The sequence below is a fragment of the Dipodomys merriami genome, unplaced genomic scaffold (genome assembly GCF_024711535.1).
Source record: "Dipodomys merriami isolate MVZ:Mamm:240054 unplaced genomic scaffold, mDipMer1.0.p SCAF_5, whole genome shotgun sequence".
NCBI classification, from domain to species: Eukaryota; Metazoa; Chordata; class Mammalia; order Rodentia; family Heteromyidae; genus Dipodomys; species Dipodomys merriami.
Genome location: NW_027206068.1, coordinates 21,619,961 through 21,644,712, shown reverse-complemented (window position 1 = coordinate 21,644,712; position 24,752 = coordinate 21,619,961). Strand labels below are relative to the sequence as shown.

At 39.6% G+C, this 24,752-nt stretch overlaps 1 protein-coding gene and 1 pseudogene across 1 annotated transcript in view; both read left to right on the top strand.

Annotated features, from left to right (window-relative positions):
- Positions 1-24,752, top strand: part of Scin (scinderin) — an 82,578-nt gene that overhangs the window by 39,041 nt on the left and 18,785 nt on the right. The window contains exons 5-10 of the mRNA XM_069996175.1: positions 11,373-11,465; positions 14,396-14,528; positions 15,142-15,230; positions 16,008-16,223; positions 18,876-18,997; positions 19,778-19,868. Of these exons, the coding sequence (XP_069852276.1) occupies positions 11,373-11,465; positions 14,396-14,528; positions 15,142-15,230; positions 16,008-16,223; positions 18,876-18,997; positions 19,778-19,868 (744 nt within the window). The remainder of the gene's footprint in view (positions 1-11,372; positions 11,466-14,395; positions 14,529-15,141; positions 15,231-16,007; positions 16,224-18,875; positions 18,998-19,777; positions 19,869-24,752) is intronic.
- Positions 1,000-10,844, top strand: LOC138809991 (small ribosomal subunit protein eS1-like; annotated as a pseudogene).

Genomic DNA, 24,752 nt, shown 5'->3' with positions numbered 1-24,752 from the left:
GCTTACTTCACTTAATATAATTTTTTCCAAGTTTTTCCATTTCCTAACAAATGTGGCAATGTCATTCTTTCTGATGGAGGCATAGAATTCCATTGTGTATATATACCACATTTTCTTGATCCATTCATCTACTGAGGGACATCTGGGTTGGTTCCATATCCTAGCTATGGTAAATAATGCTGCAATAAACATTGTTGTGCTGGTAGCTTTAGTGTGGTCTTGTTTGTAAACATTTGGGTAAATGCCCAAAAGTGGGATTGCTGGGTCATAGGGGAGATCTATGTGAAGTCTTTTGAGGAACCTCCATACTGCTTTATTAGATTTCTTTTCTTTTTTTTTTTTTTTTTGGGTCCGGTCGTGGGGCCTGAACTCTGGGCCTGGGCACTGTCCCTCACCTCTTCAGCTCAAGGCTAGCGCTCTACCACTTGAGCCACAGCACCACTTCCGGCTTTTTTCTCTTTGCTTATGTGGTGCTGAGGAATCGAACCCAGGGCCTCAGGCATGCAAGGCAAGCACTCTACCACTGAGCCACCTTCCCAGCCCTTTATTAGATTTCTTGAGTATAGCCATTCTACTTGGGGTGAGGTGGAATCTCAATGTTATTTTGATTTGCATTTCTTTTATGGCTAGAGAAGTTGAGCATTCACGTGTGATTCACAATTTACATTCATTTTAATTAGTTTTTAAGGAATCAGTCTTAAACAGTAATATTTTTATATCAGTTTCCTCTTACATGTTGTGCTAAGAATTAATCAAGCCCATATTAAAAAGTTAAGTTTTCACAATTCATAAATTCATCTTTTGGCATTTATTTTATAATTACTATTTTTTACTATCATGAAGAAATAAGTTGTATAACCTAAAAAGCTCAATGAAATGGAAGCCATCTGAATTCAGCTTTTAAACACTGTCCAACATAAAGGTCACAATGTGTTGGAACTGGGAAATGTTGACAGTATTTGGGCCAATCAATTTTATTACTATTATGGTTGTAAAAGCATGGAATGTATTACCATTGTAGTTGAAGAATTGTGTCAGCCAGCCAATGAAGTCTGTGAGTGCATGTGGACAAGATAAATTTGTTGATTAGAGATAGTTTTGAAGCAGTAGCAAATGCACTACAATTGAAATGAAGCATTCATATTATTGTTAGATATGGGCATAAAATTTTTCATCCCGTGTCAATGGGGGTAAAGAGAAAGATGTACTTGTAGGTTGAATTTTCTGTTTGTTCCTTAATATTTTTGATTACATTTTTATATCATAGAAGTGCTTTGTATCACTCATGAAGGAATTAACTAATCTAAGGAAACAACCACAGCAACCACGATGGCACATCTTTCCTGCTTCCCCCATGAAGGGCACCTTTCCATGTGCTTTATGGGGTCATCTGATCTTCTTCTTACAACTGTCCTATGGTCTAGATATGTTTCTTATCCTCTCTTAGGTTACGTCCTTTCTCATGCTGATTCCCAGGCCAAGACTGAGGCGGGTTGTTCCGTGGGAAATGTGCCTGGAAGCAACAAGTAGGAGTTTCATGAGACAACAGTGTTAGTAGGTGACTTGCTGTAGGAGGCTGCTGGGACGCAGTCTAGAGGGAACCTCTGGAAATGATATGAAACATGCTTGAGAACTGACCCCTGGAAGGCAGGAGAAGCTACAGGATTTAACCAGTCACTACCAGCCCTTTCAGGAAGACACAATCTGCATGCCATGCCTCTAGGGTACAATGAGAGTGACAGGCACAGAGCACCAATCATATCTGCCACCTTCTCACTTTACAGTAGCAAAAATTGAGTCCTAGAAAGGTTACATAACCTGTTCAGATGGGAAGAGAGTATGAGATTAGTGAATTATGCCCAGGCAGCCTTTCTTCCAGAGCTTACATTATTTTTTTTGTGTTCATTTTTTGTGCCAGTGGGGCTTGAACCAGTGGCCTGGGCTCTGTCCTTGAGCTTTTCTGCTCAAGGCTAGTGCTCTTCTGCTTGAGCTACAGCTCCACTTCTACTTTTTTTAGTGTTTAATTGGAAATAAGAATCTCATGGTCTTTCTTGCCAAGGCTGGCTTAGAACTATGATCTCAGATCTCAGCTTCCTAAATAGCTACAATTGCAGGCATGAGCTACTACTAACTGGCCAGAGCCTAGTGAGCAGCTCAGTGGAAATTTTTAGATATTCTATAATCTCAAAAATTGTGCCATGAAATGTTTGATAGGTGTGACTTATTTTACATATTCAGTGTCCTCATTCATATTTGGTAGTACAACGTTTGTTTTCAGTGGTTTGGCTTTACTGCCTCTCCCTTTTGTCTTCATATCAGCATTTGCCTTTTTTCTACTTCATGAAACTATTACATTCAAGGTAATCAAGGGTAGACACTGTATTGTAAACAAAATATAGTTCTAAAGACAAGTTAAAATAGTTTCCAGGTGTTGGGTTTTTTTTTCACATCAGACTATATGAAAGGCATTTTGAGTTTACACAGTTACATTTTGGCACTTCGAAATTTTCTAGATTGCCAGGCACCTGTGGCTCACCCCTGTAGCCCTAGCTACACAAGGAGGCAGAAATCTGAGGATTGCAATTCAGAGTCAGCTTTGGCAGGAAAGTCCTTGCGACTGATCTCCAATTAATCATAGAAAAAGCTGGAAGTGGAGCTGTTACTCAAGTGGTAGAGTGTTAGCCTTGAGCAAAAGAGCTCAAAGACAGTGCCCAGGTCCAGAGTTCAAGCCCCAGGACCTGGGGAAGAAAAGAAAGGAAGGAAGGAAGGAAGGAAGGAAGGAAGGAAGGAAGGAAGGAAGGAAGGAAGGAAGGAAGGAAGGAAGGAAGGAAGAAAGAAAGAGAAAGAGAAGGAAGGAAGGAAGAAAGGAAGGAAGGAAGAACGGAAAGAAAGAAGAAATTTTATGTTATATGTGAATAAGGTTTATTTACCACTTCCTAAAGGAGTAGTGGAGATGACGTAAATTTGTGTAACGACATTCACTTGGTATTTGGTGAGGAGGGTCATGAGGAAATTCTCAGAGTTCAGCTTTGTCCCCATCATGTCTAAAGTTAGTAAAAATAGGGGAGAAATTACCTCAGGAGGAATCCCTGAAGAATTATGGTGCAGAAGCAGCCTTGGGAGGAGGAGGGTGGTCTCTTGAGAGTCATAGATTTGCTAAACATCTCTGAGAATCCTCAAGGCTCTTTGAATATAGTTGGGGTTGAAAATAAGTTTTATGTGTCCTTTCACTTCTACTTGCCTGAGGAAAATACATCGTAGATCACCTTGACCTTTCTCATTGCATTTGGAAACAACTTCAGAATCTTTCTGTTCAGATGCTCCAGCAACCTCTGCCTACACTGGCTTGTGGCAAGGGCCAGTAAAACTGTCAGCAGCAGAGCACTGAAAGCTCACTGAAATCAGGGACTACAGCTAGCTTTTAACCATGAGAGCCTCCCGCTCTCTCTCTCATGAAGCTGGACTATTGTAGATTCTCCGTATGGTAAATCTTATGTAACTGGTATATGCCGCATCACAAGTATAAGATGACTTAGGAAGATGGCATTCAAACACATGGGAAGATGGGAGAATTGGTTTAATATAACCAAGGACAAAGTTCTATTGGATAGCTCTGTGTTCCATAATAAAGTATCTAAATCTCTTGAAGGCAGCCATTAACTTTTACCCTTTTCCCCAAGCATATATATCACATCTTCCTTCCCCTAAAACACCTTTGTTCACTACTTACTATAACAAAGTTTCCTATACTCAGTATATTAATAAAAGGATACAACATTTCAGAGGCTGGGGAGCACAAGGCTGAGGAGGAGTGGAGGGTACATACTGGCATCTGATATTCAGGTGAGGTGGAGCTGCTAAAGACCAAAGCCCTTCCTCAGAAGTGCCTGGCCTTTATATCTCTGTGGATCTTCCCTATTCCCAAATATTTGTCTCACCTAGACACAAACTGCCTTGCAGCAAGCAACCCATAACAAGGACTTACTTTTATGATTTATTGCTGTAATCTATATACTTGTAATCTATTGATTGTCTTTTGGGTTGGGGAAGAAAAACAAGACACAAAAATTGCTGGGTAATTACTGTCTAATCTAAACTTTTATTTGGAATATTATAAACATTATAGTGACTACACAGTTTGCCATTACAGCAATACTTTATTTCATCAGTTTATATAATTTATATAATCAGTTCCTCCCATGTTGAGTATTTGGATTATCTACACTTTTTAATGTTATCAAATGTTGTGATGACAATGCATCAAGATATTTCTTTGTACTTTGAAAACTATTTCTTCAGAATAAAATGCATGAATAGAATTATTGAATTGGATAATTAGCATGCATTTAAGTTTTCTGTTAGCTACTGTCCAATCACTGTCTAGTTTTTTTTCTTCTCAGTAGGGAGTGCCTAGTAGAATACTGAATCTTTGCTAACAAAGAGTATTATTGTTTTTTCTCAAATTGTGACAATATTACGGGGGGAAGTATTATTGTCTTATTTTTCATTGTTGAGTTTCTCTTTCATGTTTGTTGAGTATTGTTATTTGTATTATTTGTTCTTTTAAGGGTTGTTTGTCCACATAATGCTCTGAATTCTCCTGCTTAGCCTTTAATAACCACAACATAGGTTAGGCAGAACCCAAAAGGAAGAAGAAAAAGATGGGAATTAGAGAGAGATGGAAACAAAGCTATGTGGATAGGAGAGCAGAACACTGGATATTATGAATAGAATATATAGAGTTCAAATCCTAGCTTTGTTTGTTCCAGTGGTGTGACTGGATAAATTACTTAGCCTGTTAGCTTATATAAAATGGGATTATGACAGTGCCAGCTCATAGAGTCTTTATGACAATGAAATGACTTAATACATGTAAAGTGCTAGAATCATGTCTAGTACATCTGGATATGTAAGTATTTATTAAATAAAACTTGTACTTGGCCTGGTACAACAAAACCCTTGTAGGTGTCCATTGGAATACATCTAATAGCTGATAAAACATAACAAATATATGACATACTCCACTAGACCAGATTGATACTAGATTTTCAGAGAAATAAAATAATGAGTCTCATATAGATATAAAATGAATGAAGATTTCACTTTGAAGATTGTATTTCACAAGTAAGGGGATCAGTAAGATAGTATAAGTAGTTCAAAGAAGAATCTAGAGTGTGGGTAAACATGTGTTAATAGTGTTGAGTTTGATAGTAAATGTAAAAATGACTTCCTGTACAGGGAAAACTCATTTACATCTCCACCAGACAAAATCCCCATGCTTCCCTATGAACAAAAAATTTTTTTAAGGTAATAAAAATATTCAAAAAAGTTCTATACATAGAAGATTTGAATGAATGACTAAATTTATCACAAAATGAATTAAAAATACAATAAAATATGGAGTTCTAACAACAACAAAAATGTAAGTGATCATCAAAAAAATAATCTGTTGCTATACATCTTTTAATTTAGGAAATAGTTCAAAGGAAAGATAATAGCAAGTGACTAGAAAGTTCCCCTAGATACCATCCATGCTAAGAGCTGTGTTTCCCATTTTCAAATATTTGCTTAATTTCCCATGATTTAGGGACGTTTGCCACCTGCTATTCTGAGAGTTATTAAAATGGCATAAAGGAACTTGGGGAGGGGATGCCACCCTCAATTCTTACCAGTTTTGAAACCATCTTTCACTCCTTTTCAGAGCAGTGCCCTTTTCTGCAAGGTTAGGGTCACAATATGTGGTTCATGGAGCCCTTGAGTCAGATTGTGTGTATCTAAAGCGCTGGGTACAGTGTGTGACTCATAGTCATCCAACAAGCAGCAACTGTGGTCTTCATTCTTACAGTTGAGCCAACCAGAGAATAACTGCTCAGTTTTGCTTCTGCCATACCTAGTCACCCAAGGTAGAAGTTACATCCAGCATTAGTGAAAGCCCAGGGGAAGAAAGGGATGTGGCTCCCCAGGGCTCACAGAGGGCTGCAGCTGACTGAAGAAGGGTCCTGGGGGAGAAAGGCTAAGAAACAGCAGTGGATGACCTAAGCTTCTGGAAGACTCTTGAGACCATGGAGAGGAGATCTGGTTCTGTGTAACCAGCATGCAGTTCAGAATCACCTAGACTCACACTAAATCTGTTCCTACAAGCCAATAGTTGAGTACCTCTCTTGTATTGTACGACCCACATATGGCTTGGGCACATTGAAGTTTAAGAGCCACTGCTGCAGATACAAACATACATTAAAAAATCTTTAACTTAATTTTTTTTCAAATCCATCGAAGCATAATTGACAAGTACAACTGATATATATATTGAAGGTATACAAAGTGATTTTTTTTGGTGTTGCTCCTGAGGCTTGAACTCAGGGCCTAGGTACTGTCTCTGAGCTCTTTTGCACAAAGCTAGTGCTTTAACACTTGGAGCCACAGCTCCAATTCCAGCTTTCTGGTGGTTAAGTGGAGATAAGAGTCTCAGGGACTTTCCTGCCTGAGTTGGCTTCACACTGCAGTTCTCAGATCTCAGCCTCCTGTGAAGCTAGGATTATAGGGACAAACCACTGGCATATCCATATATATTGTGACATGGTTTTTGCTATCAAGTTAAGTAAGGTGTCTATCACTCCACTTAGGTGCTATATCTATGTGTATGTGCTGTGAATTAAGTTTCATCTCTTAAGTTTCAAGTCTATAATACAGTATCATTGCTATATTTACAATGTGTTTAGTAAGTTTCTGGAACATATTTATCTTATAGCTGAAGCATTGAACTCTGACCAGCATTTCATTTCCAATAGGTCCCAGTCCCTGGGCACCTCTCTCTGCTCCCTGTTCCTATGAGCTCAACCATGGTAGATTCCACATGAGTGATACCATTTAGTACTTTTCTGTGTCTGACTTATTTCTCTGAGCATAACTTCCTCTAGGTGCATGCACATTATTGTACTGGTAGGATTTCCTTGGTCTAGAGTCATATTCTTAAATATAGGAGCAATGTGAATTAAGGGCCTTCCAGCCAAGGGGCAGACACATTCTAGGATGTAAAAATGAGGTGGGATTGAAGGCAGCAGAGGGTTAACAGGAGAAATTAGAATCCATGGCAGGAGATGCAGGATCTTCACTAAGGTCTGCATGATGAATGGGACAAGAATCTGAGGCTCAAGTCAATATCAAAGAAGGTAAAGATGAATGAATATGTGGATAGGATATTTGAAGTGAGAAGAAGTATTCAAAACTGATGTAAGTCCGGGTAAATAGGGAAACAGTATATTGACACAATTAGAAAATTGAGAATGGCCAGTTTTGTAGAAAGTAAGTTTGGCTTGGGGCACTGGTGGCTCAGGGCGATAATCCTAGCTACTCCGGGGGCTGAGGTATGAGGAGATCAAGGTTTAAAACCATCTTACACAGGAAAGTCTGTGAGACTCACATCTATCTCTAACTAACCAGCAAAATGTTGAAAGTGGAAATGTGGTTCAAGTGGTAGAGTGTCAGCTTTGAGCTGAAAAGCCAAGCAAGAGTTCAAGTCCTAGTACGGGCGCAAAAGGAAGAAAAAGAAGTTTGAGTTTGAACATGTTAAAAGATGTGATACCTTTAAATAGAAAATTACAGTAAACAATTAAAAACTTAAATAACAGGTCTTGGATGGAACAATTGATGAAATTTTTTTGGGGGGTCCGGTTTGGGCCTGAACTCTGGGCCTGGGTGCTGTCCCTCAGTTCTTCAGCTCAAGGCTAGTGCTCTACCACTTGAGCCACAGTGCCACTTCCGGCTTTTTTCCTTTTTGCTTATGTGGTGCTGGGGAATCGAACCCAGGGCCTCATGCATGCAAGGCAAGCGCTATACCACTGAGCCACCTTCCCAGCCCCAATTGATGAAATTTTTATGAACACCCGAAATAAAGCTATTTTGTTTTCATATCTTTTTACGTTGTGAAAATATTTGTCATTTCTGACAAATATCATACACAAGATTACAAGAAGGAAATGTTAATCAGATGGGCAACCTAAAATAAAATGTTTCAAATTTAGGCATGAACCTTACCTGTAAAGTAAAAGAACTATATCAATAATCTCCTTAAAAAATCAAAATGTTGATAAGATGAACACAATTATTCTTTTAAATAAGCATATGAAATCCTTAAGGGTTAGGGAGGGTAGTCAGAAACACATTTATATTCCCCAGTGAGGTACTTGGTAAATGCTTAGTTGTTGAACTGAATTTTAAAATGATCCTTAGAGATATAAGACAACACACTAGCTTTTTTCTACTGTGGGTTTAAGCCTGTTTTCAATAAGCAAAGTTTGTTGGTTTGGTTCAATTCCCAGCTGTGCTATAGTCCATTGGGAGACTAATTAAGATATCTGGCTAATGTGAGAATTGTCAGAAAATTAAAAGTTAGAGGTGCCCTAAGTCCCACACTTGATTGGTCCACTGGGAGATGTCCAGTACTAAGTATGCCCTTAACCTGAAACCTTTAATCCAAATGACTGTCTTGGTTGGAGCAGAGTACAAAAGGATATATATGGAATTTTTTTTGGTGGCTCTTATAAAGACATACATACACCTACCAATTACAAAACTCAGGGGGGGAAAAGGCCAGGTGCTGGTGGCTTGGGTTTGTAATCCTTCTCAGGGGGTTAAGATATGGGATTGCAGTTCTAATGTTTCATGGGCAGGAAAGCCCAGGAGACAGCTCTGGAAATGGAGCCATGGCTTACGTGGTAGAGGCTGTCTTTGAGCAGAGAAGCTCAGAGACAACACCCAAGCCCTGAATTCAAGCCCCAAGACCTGCACAAAAAAGAAAAAGAAAGAGAGGAAGGAAGGAAGAGGGAAGAGATAAAGAAGAAAAGGAAGGAAGAGAAAAGAAAAAAGCTTTTTGGTTTCAAGTATTTTCATTTTTGGTATGATCCTACTTTTAGCCAAAAGGAAAAACCTTACAATCACTAATCATGTATGATAATTATGAGATTTTTCTTGATCACCATGTAAACAAAAATGATGTCCCAGCAAGCAAGTTCTTTTTTTATTTTTTATTTTTATTGTGAACATACTGTACAGAGGGGTTACAATTACATGGGCAAGATAATGAGTACATTTCTTACCAAGCACTGTAGCCTCCTCCTTTGTTTCCCCTTCCCATCCCTTCCCATCCTCCCTCCGGCCCCCCTACCCAATCCTTCCCCCCTCCCCCCCACCAAAGTAGTAAAGTTTGTTTTCAACATAAGGACTTATACATCTCATTGTTGCAATGGGTCCACCTGTATCCCTATTTAAACGATTTGTAATTCTGAAGAAATACAATCATTATTAGCAGTTTTAAAGTTGGGTTAATATTCTATTATACTGTGGTAATAAGTGATATTATCCTATTACATTTCATCATTATAATCTTTCTTTTCTCCAATGTTTTCTCACTTTATATTTATATTATTATAAAAATCACATTATTGTTCAGATATAATGGCACAAGCCTATAATCCTAGCCATTAGAAAGGACTGAAGGAAAGAGGTCTAAAACCAACTTGGCATAAAAAGCTCATGAACCTCCATTTTTAAATGTTTGTGCACAGTGACATTCTTCTGTCATCCCTGCAAAACAGGAACACACAAATAGGAGGACTGTAGTCCAGGCTGGACCAGGCATGAAGCAAGACCCTATCTTGAAAATAAGTAACACTAAAAGGGAGTGGCGGAGCAGCTCATGTGGTAGAGCATCTGCTTTGCAAGGATGAGATCCTGAATTCAAACCCTCATACCATCACCACAAACAATCACATTAATTACACTATTAACCTTATATTTTCATCCTTAATATTCTGTGAGAGTTGTGTCATTTAGCTTAATAAATTAACTGAACCACTTACAGAAGTTTTATGATTTTAATATAAAAAGTTCAAAAGTATATTCAAATGTATTTTCTACTAAACAATGTATTTGAACTTTTTGGGACTCATCACACATGTGCAAAATAGATAACTTCATTCATTCATTTGACAAATACTTGTAGAGCAGTTACCTTGTCGAATGCCCTGCTCTAAGAGCCGAAGACGCAGCAGGAAAGCAAACAGGCTTATGGTCATTAAAAACTTGTACTTCCCCTTTTGGCTCTCTGACCATCACCATAGCGGTTGGCAAGAACAAGTGCCTTACAAAAGGGAGCTAAGAAGATGGGTCCATTTTCTAAGAAAGAAGCACTGACCATATTCAATACGAGATGTATTAGGAAAACACTAGTCACCAGGACTCAAGGAACCAATATCACATCTGATGGCCTCAAGGGTTGGGTATCTGAAGCTGATCTGCAGAATGATGAAGTCGCATTAAAATTTTTTCAAGCTAATAACTGAGGATGTTCAGGGAAAGAGCTGTCTAACCAACTTCCATGGCATCGATATCACCTGAGCAAAATGTGCTCCATGGTCAAAAAGTGGCAGACCACGATTGAAGCTCATGTTGATGTCAAGACTATCAAAGGTCATTTGCTTTGTCTGTTCTGTGTTGGTTTTACTAAAAAACATAACCGTCAGACCTGCAAGACTTCCTAGGCTCAGCATCAGCTGATCTGCTTGATCCAGAAGATGATGGAAATCTTGATCTGAGAAGTGCAGACCAATAAACTGATTCCAGTCAGCCTTGGGAAAGACATAGACAAAGCTTACCAGTCTATTTATCCACTTCATGATGTCTTTGTTGGAAAAGTAAAATTGCTGAAGAAGCCCCAGTTGGAATTGGGAAAACTCATGGAGCTTCATGGTGAAGGGGGCAGTTCGGGGAAAGCTACTGGGGACGAGACTGGTGCTAAAGTTGAGTGAATTGATGGATCTGAACCACCAGTCCAAGAATCCATTTAACATTCAGAGTTTTAATAGTGACAATAGGCCTATTTGTGAAAAAAAACAACAACTTGTACTTCATCTATTCTATAATGATAATGTTTTGTCCTCAAAATAGTCATTTTAGTCCAAATCTTTGTGATACTGATTGATTGAAAACTATGGATTAATTCTAGAACCAGAGGGCACAGATGAAATAATGGTGTTGTTGAACCAAATGACTCATTTAAATTAATTCCTTGTATTTTAAAGAAAAAGATGGATGCCCGAAGTTCCATATTTGGGGTCTGGCCTTCTTGAAAATTCACAGGGACGGCAGAGCTGGTGCCATTGGTAATGCCATCAGCTCTGCCATTGGCTGATGTGATGCATGGGTAAAGGCCCACCTATTAATAAGAAAGAGCCTAGCAGTTTTAATTGTGTCTTATAATTAGTGGCCATATAAATACAAAATGGTTTACTATTTGTTAAACATTCTTTAACCTTTAAGGACAGGACATTTTTGACACTTGCTTCCACCATCCTAACCCCCTCCCCCCTGCCCAGGTTTTAGGGAGAAAGCCACAGCTTCCAGATGGAGACAGTGATGATGACACCATAGCAGATATGACGAACAGGAAGATGGCAAAGCTGTACATGGTAAGTGGGCTACGAAGGGCTTGGGGCATTTCTGCAGGATAGGCTGTGGTCCGGGAGGCTATATTGGAAGGATGGCCTTTGCTGTGGTGCATAGCTCTCGTTAGTGCCTAATAGAGAAGTGTGCAGGTAGAATCCATTTCTTTGTTCTTCTGAATTGATTAAAAACATTTTTTGTTATCTCATTCAAAAGAGCTAAATGAAGTTATGGACATGACTTACACACAACTATGTACTGTTAACTCTACTAGTTGGCAATAATGTGTTTTGATCTATTGTAGTGAACAAACAGTATAAAACGTAAGCTTTTTCTTGTAATTTCTTGTTATGATGATAACAATCTTTGCCTTCTTTAAGATATTTTATTTGCCAAAATAAAGGCATTTTGTGTGTGTGTGTGTGTGTGTGTGTGTGTGTGTGTGTGTGTGTGTGACAGTGTGGTAAGCTGTCATACCAATCAGGGTAAGCAAGGTAAAACCAGTCTGTGTGTCAGTGTGTAGCAATATGGTCTGGACTGCCCTTGTGAAGTTGACAGGCCATGACCATGACTAGAGAGGGAGAGAGGGAGGGAAAAAGGGAGAGAGGGAGAGAGGAAGAGTAGGAGAGAGGGAGAGACAGACAGAGAGGAAGGGAGGGGAAGGAAGAGAGAGGGAAATGGAAGAAGGGAGGGAAGAGAGAGTGTTAGAGACAGAACTGAATAAGGTTTCTCCAACTATGATTTTATTATTTTATTTAAATGTTCTTAGTGCTGGTCCTCGTGCTTGAACTCAGAGGCACTATCTCTGAACTTTTCTGCTCAAGGCTAGTGCTCTACCACTTTGAGCCATAGCTCCAGTTCTGGTTTTCTGGTGGTTAATTGGAGATAAGAGTCTCAAAGACTTCTTGCCCAGGCTGGCTTCCCATTGTGATTCTGAGATCTCATTCTCCTGAGTAGCTAGGATTATAGGCATGAGCCACCATTGCCCAGCTTAGGATTTTATTTTTAATTGCTGGTAAGGGTAACAAACCCCACAAGGTATGCAAGTTAAGGAGACTGCTAGAATGGAATTCTTCAATTGTTCCTCCCTTACAACTTTGTAAGCAAGTGATTGGGAGCAGATGGTATTTGTTGCTCTTTCAGAGGCTTTATAACTGACAACTTTATAGTTTTGTTTATTTATTTATTTATTTTTGTCGGTCGTGGGGGCTTGAACTCTGGGCCTGGGCGCTGTCCCTGTGCTCTTCAGCTCAAGGCAAGTGCTCTACCACTTGAGCTACAGCGCCACTTCCGGTTTTCTGGTGGTTTATTGGAGATAGGAGTCTCACGGTCTCTCCTGCCCTGGCTGGCTTGAACCGCGATCCTCAGATCTCAGCCTCCTGAGTAGCTAGGATTACAGGCGTGAGCCACCAGCGCCCGGCTCAACCTTATAGTTTTAAATGAAGCTTGAGTTAGAAATAGAAACTTGTGTAACCTAACTTCCCATTTATAAATGGGGAAGTGTTCTTTTCTTCCTAGATTGAAAAGGAAAACATGGCTGTTTTATATAGTTTTATTTAAGTATCTTATGGTTTTATTATTATCTCTAAAACAGCCTAAAATATTGTTTACTTCAAATCATCAATCAAAACTGTTTTGGATTAAAGAAATACTTTTGAATGGGAAAGTGTTAATCCTGAATTTTGGCTCCCTCTAGTGGAACTATAACATATTGCCCAGTCTAAAATAGAAATGTTTCAAGGTAATTTGAGGATTAAAAAAAGACTCAAATACATTTTTTTATCAAGCATTGTAGCCTCCTCCTTTGTTTCCCCTTCCCATCCCTTCCCATCCTACCGCACCCTCCCAATCCCCCCCCACCAAAGTTGTAAAGTTTGTTTTTCCACATAACGACTTGTACATCTCATTGTTGCAATGGATCCACCTGTATCCCTATTTAAACAATTAATTTTTTCCCTTCTCCTGTCCTTCAGATTTTTAGAATGCTCTAAAAGGGTATCAGCCCTCAAGAAAATGTTAATTCTTTTTAAAAATTAAAATGTACCTTCCAGGCCTTAACAAAAAATAAAAGACTCAAAGAATGATGGAGGAGTGATGGAATATACTCATAAACTGATATGTTGAATTGACACTCCTTTGTAGAACTATTTAAAGGTAATGAAAAAAGATTTGAAGAATCACCAGGGTGCTTTTTGTTTTCTTGTTTTTTAGTGCATAACTTGTCATTGTGCTGAAAACCTCCATCATGATTTAGGAAGATCCTAGAATCAAGTGCTCAGCCAACATGTTAACCGACGAGCTGACTTTTGAAAATCAATCTTTTTAGTTGGCAAACAAATATCCCTTTCAACTTTGTTAAGATCACCTGAAATTTTTTTAAAGGTTCTTCTAAATGTGACCGAAGAAATTTACTTTGATAAGTTTCACCATATAGAGTTAAGTTACAAGGCCAACATTGAAAAATACCTATAAGCATAAAATACAATACCATTGTCTTCCTTCATATAGTGCCTGTCACACAAGAGGTTTATCTGGAACAATTATCTGGGTGAATAATCACACTCCAGATTTTGTGTATACATGGATGTGCCATTATCACCCACCGTCAAAGTTGCTCTCAACTTTAGCAGAGATGATGAGGTAAAGCTCACCATGCGTGAGCATCTCACCAAACTGTAAGCCTTATAATTAGGGCCATTATTTTCAGATATTTTAATAACAATGTTAAAATTTACATTTTAGTTTACATTTAGTGAATGAGCTTGGCTCATGGATGCTTTGTCTGTTTGCTTTAAAATTGTGTTGTTGAGGTATGGGTATATATTATAAAAATCACATTCTTGGACTTAGATTGCAATGAATACCATTATAGAATTGGGTAGTAATCTCAACAGTGTAATTTTAGAACATCTACATGCTCCCAAAGCGCAATGATATAGCTTACGGTTTTTGTTAGGTTTCAGATGCAAGTGGATCCATGAGCGTGACTGTGGTGGCTGAGGAAAACCCCTTCTCCATGGCTATGCTGCTTTCTGAGGAATGCTTTATTTTGGACCATGGTGCTGCAAAACAAATTTTTGTATGGAAAGGTAAATGATATCATGGATATTGTTGCCGCATTTCAGATTGGTGGGTATTTCTTGGTAGGGTAAAGAGAGTGTTTATTTTTATTTAAAAGAAAAGCCTGCCTTTTAAGATATGATCTATAAATATCTCGCCTAAAAATGCAACCATATTCTTCTTACTTGCATCATTTACCAGAGACTATCGACATAAAGAAAGCATTTGGGCAATATCAAAGACTACTGTCCATTATTGTTATTTATCACACTTAATTTATTAGTAATATTTTCCATTTTTATGTTGCTATATTTAAATTATGATCTTGTTTCCTTTTTGGAGTGCATATATTTGTTTTGTTTTGCTGGTACTGGGGCTTGAACTCAGAGCCTTGAGTTCCCCTTTTCTTGCACATGGCTGGCACTCTACACTTAAGCCACGTCTCCAGTCCAGCATTTTGCTGATTAATAAAAGATGAGATCTTGTAAACTTTTCTGCCTGGGTTGGCTTTGAACATTGATCCTCAGATCTCGGCCTCCTGAGTGGCAAGATGACAAGTGTGAGCTGCTGGGGCTCAGCTCAAATATTTCATCATATAGCTTCTCTCTCTGAAAGTTTGTGTCTCTTTAACTTTTATTTTAGGTAAAGATGCTAATCCCCAGGAGAGGAAGGCTGCAATGAAGACAGCAGAAGAATTTCTACAGCAAATGAACTATTCCACCAATACCCAAGTATGTACGAAAATGAATGGGCTAACACACACACACACACACACACACACACACACACACACACACACGGGAATCATGGCATCTTCATAGAACTCATGAAAAGTTTGCTCCAATACAATCTGTGTGTGTGTGTGTGTGTGTGTGTGTGTGTGTGTGTATGTGTGTGTGTGTGTGGTTACTTTCCATATGAGCATGCACAATCCTAGCTCATTTGTCTGGAGATCAGACCTTCTATAAGGCTGCATGGTCAGTCAGAGCCCATTTCTTCTGCAGCCATTTCTTCAAGATACCAAACCACAGTTGATTGAACCATATATTCCTTAGAGCAAGTTGTGTGATGTTAGCTGGCTAATTCCCAGATAATACTTGTCTTCGTTGAGATCATTAAGACACTGGCTAATTACTTTTTTTTCCTTTTTGAAACTCTCACCTTCATTTACTACCTTCATTTTCTCCTGTCCTTCCACAAAGAGCACCATAATGAAGTAATTCTTTCCAACTAACAGGTGTCTGATGAATTCAGTGTAGACAAACTTATTTGTCTACAGGGGTAACATATGAAAGGAACATATTCTCTGACAGTTCATGATCAGCAGTGGCTGCTTTAGTTGTGACAAAAAGCCTAAGTGGATTATTTTATCTTTACTTGCTGCTAAATTTACATTTGTAATCACAGAAGAGTGAGGGCAATATTTTCATGTCTTTAGTTCTTTCTCCACTACTAATGTCTTTCCTGGATCCTCTTATTATCCTATTTATTATGGTTTAATATTTCAGATTCAGGTTCTTCCAGAAGGAGGTGAAACACCCATGTTCAAACAGTTCTTTCGGGATTGGAAAGATAAAGATCAGAGTGAAGGATTCGGTAAAGTTTATGTCACCGAGAAAGTGGCTCAAATACAACAGATTTCATTCGATGCCTCAAAATTGCACACGTCCCCACAGATGGCAGCCAAGCACAGCATGGTGGATGACGGTTCAGGCAAAGTGGAGGTATTTGACATGTCTGTTTATTGTTTTTTTTTTTTTTTTTTTTTTTTTTTTTGTGGAGCTCATTTATGCCAGGATGGGTGGGAATATAACTTAGGGAAATAGCAAATATTCCAAAAGGTGACTTTTACTTAGCAATAAAGATGGTCCCAAGTTGTATATTATTAAGTCATGGAAGGTAAAGCTGGGTGAGATGCTGTCTGATCATAGCTACCCACTTTATACACTGCACATCTAGATCCTGAGAAGGGAGGTGCTCTGTGCAAGATCCCTTCATTATTAGAGACATGGCATGGAGCCATCTTGGCTCCTCGTCTACAATAGCTCATTCCCCCAGCAGCCTGAATCTGGGGTTGTCTAATGAAGCTGTTGCTATGAATGTACCAATTAGCATCATTTTTTCTTTTCCTCCACACATTGCATGCATCCATGAAAGCAAACTGAGCATGTGCATGGGCTAAAACCAGGTGTGTTTAGAGCATTTGAATTCAGTTTGTTGATGATGTGAGATTAACATAGTCCTAATCATCATAACTCTTATCTTTTCATACTCAGTCTGCACTTTGATAGTCTAACTTAACGAGAACTGGATGATGTCATTTCCTTTCCAAAATACTTTCATGGCTCTCCAGTCTTCCTAAAGACATCCATTGTTGACTGGACCTTAGTGACCTGACTCTTGCTCTCTTCTGGCTTCACCCAGCGCCTCGAGGGCTGACTCCTCCCCTCACCATCTGACTAAGGTTCCCCACACCTCCTTCCACCATCTGACTGACATCCATCCCTTCTTCCCTCTGCAACTCAGTCTAACTCACATGCTGCTCCTTTTCTGAGAAGCCTTCCCTTGACTTTCCTCAGTGCTCAACTCCCTAGTGACAGTTATCACCTGTTTTCCCTCAGAAGTGCCACAGAATTTGTTCATTGACTTACAGATTGCTCCCAGACCACTGACAAGTCCCTCCAGGACAAGCATGAGCTATTTCAGGTCTGCATTCGTAGGGTTCAACTACAAGGCTGGCACCAAACCATCTAGTCCAGAAATTTGGAGTCTAATTCTTCATGTTTTCCAGAAAATTGAGAGTGAATCTAAGTTGCACAGGGCAGGGGAGTGGGAGAGGATAAGGGAGAAGATTGTAGATGACCCTCATGGCATCATGAAAGGGGCGCTAGCCTCTCTGAAGCGCAGCATAAGCAACATGGCTGGTGGGAACTTGCTACACCAGCCTTAGCATGGTCTCAGGCGCCATTTCCATCTCAGGCCACAGCTTCTTAGAATGGCCTCCTGTGGCACTGCTGATACCCAGTGGCTGTCCTTCGGTTCTTAGGCTTGATGAGGCTGTGCTTCAGACTCCTTTCAAGAAAACACTGCACTGTCTCCCTAATGTCCACTGTATATCTCATGGCTGAGTGATGCCCAGCTCCTCCCAGGACCCGAGTTCAACAGGGTTTTGACCACGGGTCACTCTCTTCTTTGATCTACAACTCTCATCTCTCTGTTTTCAGTCAGTGATAAAGATAAGGAGGGAGGTAGCAGGAGAGATGGCCTGGCTGTTTTTAATCCCATCATTGCTTTTCAGGTTTATACCTAGATGGCTCCTTTTGAGAGCAGTAGTCAGGCTGTTAACATCCGTCTCTGGCTGCTATAACAAAAATAATCAACACTGGGGGCTTAAACAACAAGCATTTTGGATTCAGTATTTTCTCGGGGTCTTCTTCTTGGTTCACAGGCAGTTGTTTTTAGCTTCTATTCTCCTAGGGTGTGGGGAGTGAGATAGCGCTCTAGGATCTCTTTTTATAAGGAATCAGAGGTCTATATTCATCCTTATGGCTTACTCTCCTCTCAAAGGCCCCCACCTCTGAGAAATCACATTGGGAATTTGGGTTCAACATGAGTTATGAGCAGGACACAAGCACTGAGTTCCTTGAGTGCTATGCTATTATTGTCAAGATCTATCAGCTCCTCGTCTTAGAAAAACAGCCTCTCATGTCTTAAAGCACAGAGAAGAAAAAAATTACACAAGTGATGCAACTATTTTACACACACACATATATTTCTGCACTAAATATTGCAGTTTCTTCCTTCCTTCCTTCCTTCCTTCCTTCCTTCCTTCCTTCCTTCCTTCCTTCCTTCCTTCCTCCCTCCCTTCCTTCCTTCCTTCACCTGGGCGCTGACCCTCAGCTCTTCAGCTCAAGGCTAGCACTCTCTACCACTTGAGCCATAGCACCACTTCTGGCTTTTTCTGCTTATGTGGTGCTGAGGAATCGAACCCAGGGCCTCATGTATGCAAGGCAAGCGCTCTACCACTGAGCCACCTTCCCAGCCCTGCAGTCTTTTATGTCCCCAGAATGTCATGCTTTCTTTGCCAGCTGATCAAATCATAGATATTTATTTATCAATACAGAACTGAGGTAAATAGTGGAGAAGCAAATGAACCAAAACCAAAACCAAAACCAAAACCAAAAAACAGAGGCACTTAAGAAGTCAACAAGTTGTCAGATTGGTCGATCTTTTTCCTTTACTTGATTTGCAAACAAGTTCCAAAAATTACTTGGCAGTTGTTTAAGCATGCATCTACACTAAAAGTTGTTAGGCCTATGAGAATAGTATTCTGGCAAGAAAATGTTAATATTGCATGTCTGCTCTATTTCTTTCAGATTTGGCGTGTGGAAAACAATGGTAGGGTCCAAATTGACCAAAATTCCTATGGTGAATTCTATGGCGGTGACTGCTACATTATCCTCTACACTTATCCCCGAGGACAGATCATCTACACTTGGTGAGTTTACCTCTCCCACAAGAGTTCAAGTTTCACAGGGCCTACATTATGTTGCCAATCACTAAAATGCATGCAGTCTGGAGTAGAATCATCCTATAATCACCCGGGTGAGACTTGTGTAGCATGCATGTACTACTTAGATCATTTTTATTATAGGATTGATTGTTCTAAAATGAGCAGTTCCATCTTAGAGTCAGACAGAAATGATTATTACTTAGCAAAGTTAGGTAAGGAGCTAAGTCCTAACTTTTATTTACTAAAATGACTACCACAGATGCTTTTAGAAAAAATGAGCAAAAGAATTCAGGACTCTGTGTTAGTGCTGTGGCAAGCAAGGAGCAGAGAAGGGGAAGAAAAGAACAGAAATAGGAAGGGGGGAGAAAAGGAAAAGAGAAAGAAGGGGAGATAAGGGAGAAGAGGAAGAAAAGGGATGGGAAAGAGTTTGAGTGTGTGTGTGTGTGTGTGTGTGTGTGTGTGTGTGTGTATCTGTGTGTGTGAGAAGTTAAGAAGAAGGAGACAGGACAGGATAAGGAGGGAGAAAAGGGGATGGGAAGAGGCAGTATTGACGTCATTATTAGACCCAATTTCAATGCTTAGCTCTGGGTCTCCTCACCGTGTCCCAGAGGCTGACTCTAGCCTGGTTCAATATTCTTTCCTCTTCCCAAGTTTAAGTTGGTGTTGTCTTGACCTTTCCTAACGCAAGTCTCTTTCTGGAATGCTTATGTGAGAAAATCTTAAAACACGAGTACAAGCTCATTGACTTTCCTGTTCTTCCTCTAGGCAAGGAGCCAATGCCACAAGAGATGAGCTGACCACGTCTGCGTTCCTCACTGTTCAGTTGGATCGGTCCCTGGGAGGCCAGGCTGTGCAGGTTCCTGTACTTTAACCCCCCACTAATGACACGTCCACATTTTGTTAGCTCAATTTTTTTTCTCTTCTTATCTCCTTACTTCTCCTTTCCTTTCCATTTATTAGTTTGTTTGTTTTTTATCTTTAAGTAGTTGTACAAAGGAGCTGTCACTTTTTTAACTTATTGTAGAGGTGATGAACAGGGGGAAGGAGTTAGCATTTTAATAATGTAGTTAATGAATACAGTGCTTCTTGATCAATGTCTCCCCTTTCAACATTCTTATTCCTCCCTCCCCATATTGCCCTTCATTCGTTCTTCTTAATTTTGTAGGATGCACATTAAATTATTTTTATTTATTTATTTTTTGTGCCAGTCCTGGGGCTTGAACTCAGGGCCTGGGCGCTGTCTCTGAACTTGCTGTATTCAAAACTAGCCCTCTACCACTTGAGCCACAGCCCCACTTCCAGCTTTTTGATGTTAAAGTGCAGATAAGAGTCTCATGGACTTTCCTGACCAGTTTGGCTTTGAACCACCATCCTTACATCTCAGCCTCCTAAATAGTTAGGATTATAAGCATGAGCTACCTGTGCTTGGCTACACTGGATTCTTTACTGAATTCTTGCCCTCTTCTCTACCCTTTTCCCTTTGACCCCAGTCCACCCCTTTTGTGTATCTGTGTCCTGGTGTTTTACTTTGCTGAACTTTGACTTTGCCTTTCTAACAAATTACACTAATTGAGGTCTCCTTTGAATCTACAGTATTTCAGTTAAGACCTTCGTACACACTTGCATACTACCCAATGTATTTACTTAAAAGTTTATAAGCTAAATCTAGCTTCCACATAGAAGGGAAAACATTCATCCTTTGTCTCTCAGGGCCTAACTTACTTCACAGGTTTTTCCATTTCTTTACAAATAGTATAATATGTCACTCTGTGTAACCCAGACTGGCCTTGAATTTGTGATCTTCCTGCCTCAGCTTCCAAATGCTGGGATTATGGGTGTGCATCACCACACCAAAGTCTGCTATCTCAATTTCTAGCTATTACTTTCCTCCTGTGTTGGGGTGGGAATTTGACATTTTCTTGCCTTAACTACTTTCATGTTTGAATTTAAATATCCCTGGTTTCATACCATATTAGTTGTCTCTGATTCTGGATAAGAAAAGACACAAAAACAAAATAAAAATGTAAAAATATTAGCTAACTTAAGAGCTTCGAATAATTTTTCCCTTTAGAATCACACCATATACCATGACAACCATTTGTCATTAAAACTTTTACTACTAGCTGGGTACCAGTGGTGTCTCATGCTTATAATTCTAGCTACTCAAGAGGGTAAGATCTAAGAATTGCGGTTTGAAGTCAGCCAGGAAAAGAAAACCCCATGAGATACTTATTTCTGATTAACCACCAAAAAGCCAGAAGTGGAGCTATAGTTCAAGGGGTAGGGCACTGCTAGCCGTGACACAAAGCTCAGGTACAGCATCTAGGCCCCAAGTTCAAGGCCCAGGGCGGGCACAAACAAACAAATAAACGGTTACTACTTCCAGCTCTTGTTAAGCAATTGAAGTGGACAGACGAATGCCCCAGCACATATAGATTCTAATCCTGAGAACCTGCCAACATGTCACGCTATAGGATGAAAGAGTGTTAAGGTTAAAGATGGAATCACATTCATTAGCTGTCCTTAAGAGATTGTTTGGAATTACTGGGTAGTACACTGTAATTGCCAGGATTGTTAGGTGTAAACCAGGGAGCAAGGCAGAGGGAGAGGGATGTATTATGGGAAAACTCAGCTGCTGTTGCTAGCTTTGAGGAAGGTGCCCCCAACCAAGTAATATGGACAACCTCTAGAAGCTGGGAACAAACAAGGAAAGAATTCATCACCAGAACCTCTAATTCAGTTCTACAACAGCTTGATTTTGGTCTAGCAACTGAATTAGCCTAATAACTCATTTCAGACTTATAACCTCCAGAACTGTAAGATAATAAATTCGTATGTGTTTATGATTTGCTGCAGAAGGGATAGGAAATAAATATAGCAGTATGGAGCAAACACAGATGAATAATTCTATTTAGTAGGTAAAAAATTGAACGGTATTTTATACACTCTCAAATCATAACACTTCATGTATTATTTTGTACAGACAAATCAACTCAGAAAAAAGAGAGCATGTTTCCATATTTTTCTTTTTTAGGTACTGAAATCTTGACTGAAAGAAAGTGGAGTGGAAATGGCAGAGAGGGGGAAGAGAAGGATAGAAATCGGAGGCTGGGGGTGGGGAGGGGATGTGCTGACAAAGGAAAGGAGAAAAAAGGAGAGACACAAGAGAGGCAAAACAAAAGGGATTGGAGAGATTATTTGTGTGTGAATATATGGGGGAGAAGAAAATGGGACAGGAGTGGAAGGGAGAGAAGGGGATGGGAAGAGATAATATTGACGTATTTGTTATAAACATAGTTACTATATAAGTTGGGTGCCAGTGGCTTATGCTTGTAATCCTAGCTAGTCAGAGGCTGAGATCTGAGAATCATTGCTGGAAGCCAGCCCAGGCAAGAAAGTTTATGAGACTCTTATCACCAATAAAATACTAAAACTCTGGTAGTAGAGCTGTGGCTCAAGTGATAAAAAAATATCTGCTACTTTTTGTCAGGACTCTTACTGGTATTCACAGGAAATTCTTGGTCTTTGATTATTCATTATTCTGTAACTGAAATGTGTCTGTTTTATTTATTTATTTATTTTGAGTCCGGGTCATGGGGCCTGAACTCTGGGCCTGGGCGCTATCCCTCAGCTCTTCAGCTCAAGGCTAGCGCTCTACCACTTGAGCCACAGCGCCACTTCCAGCTTTTTTCATTTTGCTTATGTGGTTCTGAGGAATCGAACCCAGGGCCTCAGGCATGCAAGGCAACTGCTCTACCACTGAGCCACCTTCCCAGCCCTGTGTCTATTTCTTACTAACCCAAGTAACACTTGCTTGTTCTTTGTCTCTATAGCTAGCTTGCAATTATGTTGTGCCTTTTCAATTCTCCCTCTCTCTTTACAGCTGGAGACATTTGTGCAGCTGCCTGGGAAATTTTTCTAGCTACTTTTTTTCTTTATATATATATATATATATATATATATATATATATTTAGTTATTATAAAGATACTGTATGGAGGGGTTGCAATTACATGATCAAGGTAATGAGTCCATTTCCTATCAAACCTTGTTATGCCCTCCTTTATTTTTCCCCTACCATCCTTTTACTCCCCACCTTCCCTCCCCCTCCCCCCACAAAGTTGTAAAGTTCATTTTCAACATAGTGTCTTGTACATCTCATTGTTACAATGGGTCATCCAGTATCCTTATTTAAGCATTTTGTTCTTTCCCTTCCCCTCCCCAAATTAGAAAAATGTATTTCTTGTGCATAAATATGCATTATGTAGAAAAATGTATTTACAAGATGCAGGGCAGCAGAATCAAATATAGTGAAAACAGGGATTAAACCATGGGGGAAGAACATACAAAAGAAACAAAAAAATCACATATAAGTACAATAAAAAGAATAGCAAAAAAGATAAAACTTCTTGTGTCTCTATCTTGGGGTTCATTTCACTTAGGATCAGGTTATATGGTCTTATGTACATAGCTTTTGACTTCTGCTTGTCCTAGACATATACTAATTATTGCAGATAAGGGAAACCATGGGACCTATGTTTCTTTGAGTCTGGCTTACTTCACTTAATATAATTTTTTTTCCAAGTCTTTCCATTTCCTAACAAATGGGGCAGTGTCATTCTTTCTGATGGAGGCATAGATTTCCATTGTGTGTGTGTGTGTGTGTGTGTGTGTGTGTGTGTGTGTGTGTGTGTGTGTGTGTGTGTATCTATCTCACATTTTCTTGATCCATTCATCTACTGAGGGGCATCTGGGTTGATTCCATATCTTAGCTATGATGAATTATGCTGCAGTAAACATAGCTGTGCTGGTAGCTTTAGTGTGGCTTTTTTTTGTTATCCTTTGGGTAAATGCCCAGAAGTGGGATTGCTGGGTCACAGGGAGCTCTATGTGGAGTCTTTTGAGGAACCTCCATACTGCTTTCCAGAGTAGTTGAACAAGTTTACACTCCCACCAATAATGCAGTAGTAGGGTTCCCTTTTGGCCATATCCCCTCCAGAGTCTGTTGTTACTAGATTTCTTGACTATAGCCATTCTACCTGGGGTGAGGTGGAATCTCAATGTTGTTTTGACTTGCATTTCTTTTATGGCTAGAGAGGTTGAGCATTTCTTCATGTGTCTATTGGCCATTCTTATTTCCTCTTCAGAGAAATCTCCCTTTAAGTCTTTAGCCCACTTATAAATCGCGGTTGTTACTTTGAGGATTTGTTGTTGAGGGATTTAGTTTTTGAGTTCTAAGTATATTTTAGATATGAGACCCTTGTCTGTTGTATGGTTAGTGAAGATCTTCTCCCAATCCGTGGGCTTTCTATTGATCTTGCTAGCTATGTCCTTTGCCATGCAGAAGCTCTGCAGCTTCATGCAATCCCATTTGTCCAACCCTTCTTTGATTTGTTGTGTTTCTGGGTCTCTATTAAGAAAATTTCAGCCTCTGGCAAGGAGACCTAGAGTTTCTCATATTCCTTCCTGTAATGTTTTCAGAGCGTCTGCTTTGACTCCGAGGTCTTTGATCCATTTGGAGTTGATTCTGGTTCAGTGTGATATTAGTTTTCTACAGGTGTTTAACCAATTTTTCCAGCACCATTTACTGAAGAGGCTGTCTTTCTTCCATTCTATTTTTTTAACTCTCTTATGGAAGATTAGGTGGCTATAGGTCTGTGTACTCATTTCTGGGTCTTTAGTTCTATTCCATTGGTCCTCAGGTCTCTTCTTGTGCCAGTACCAAGCTGTTTTGATTACTA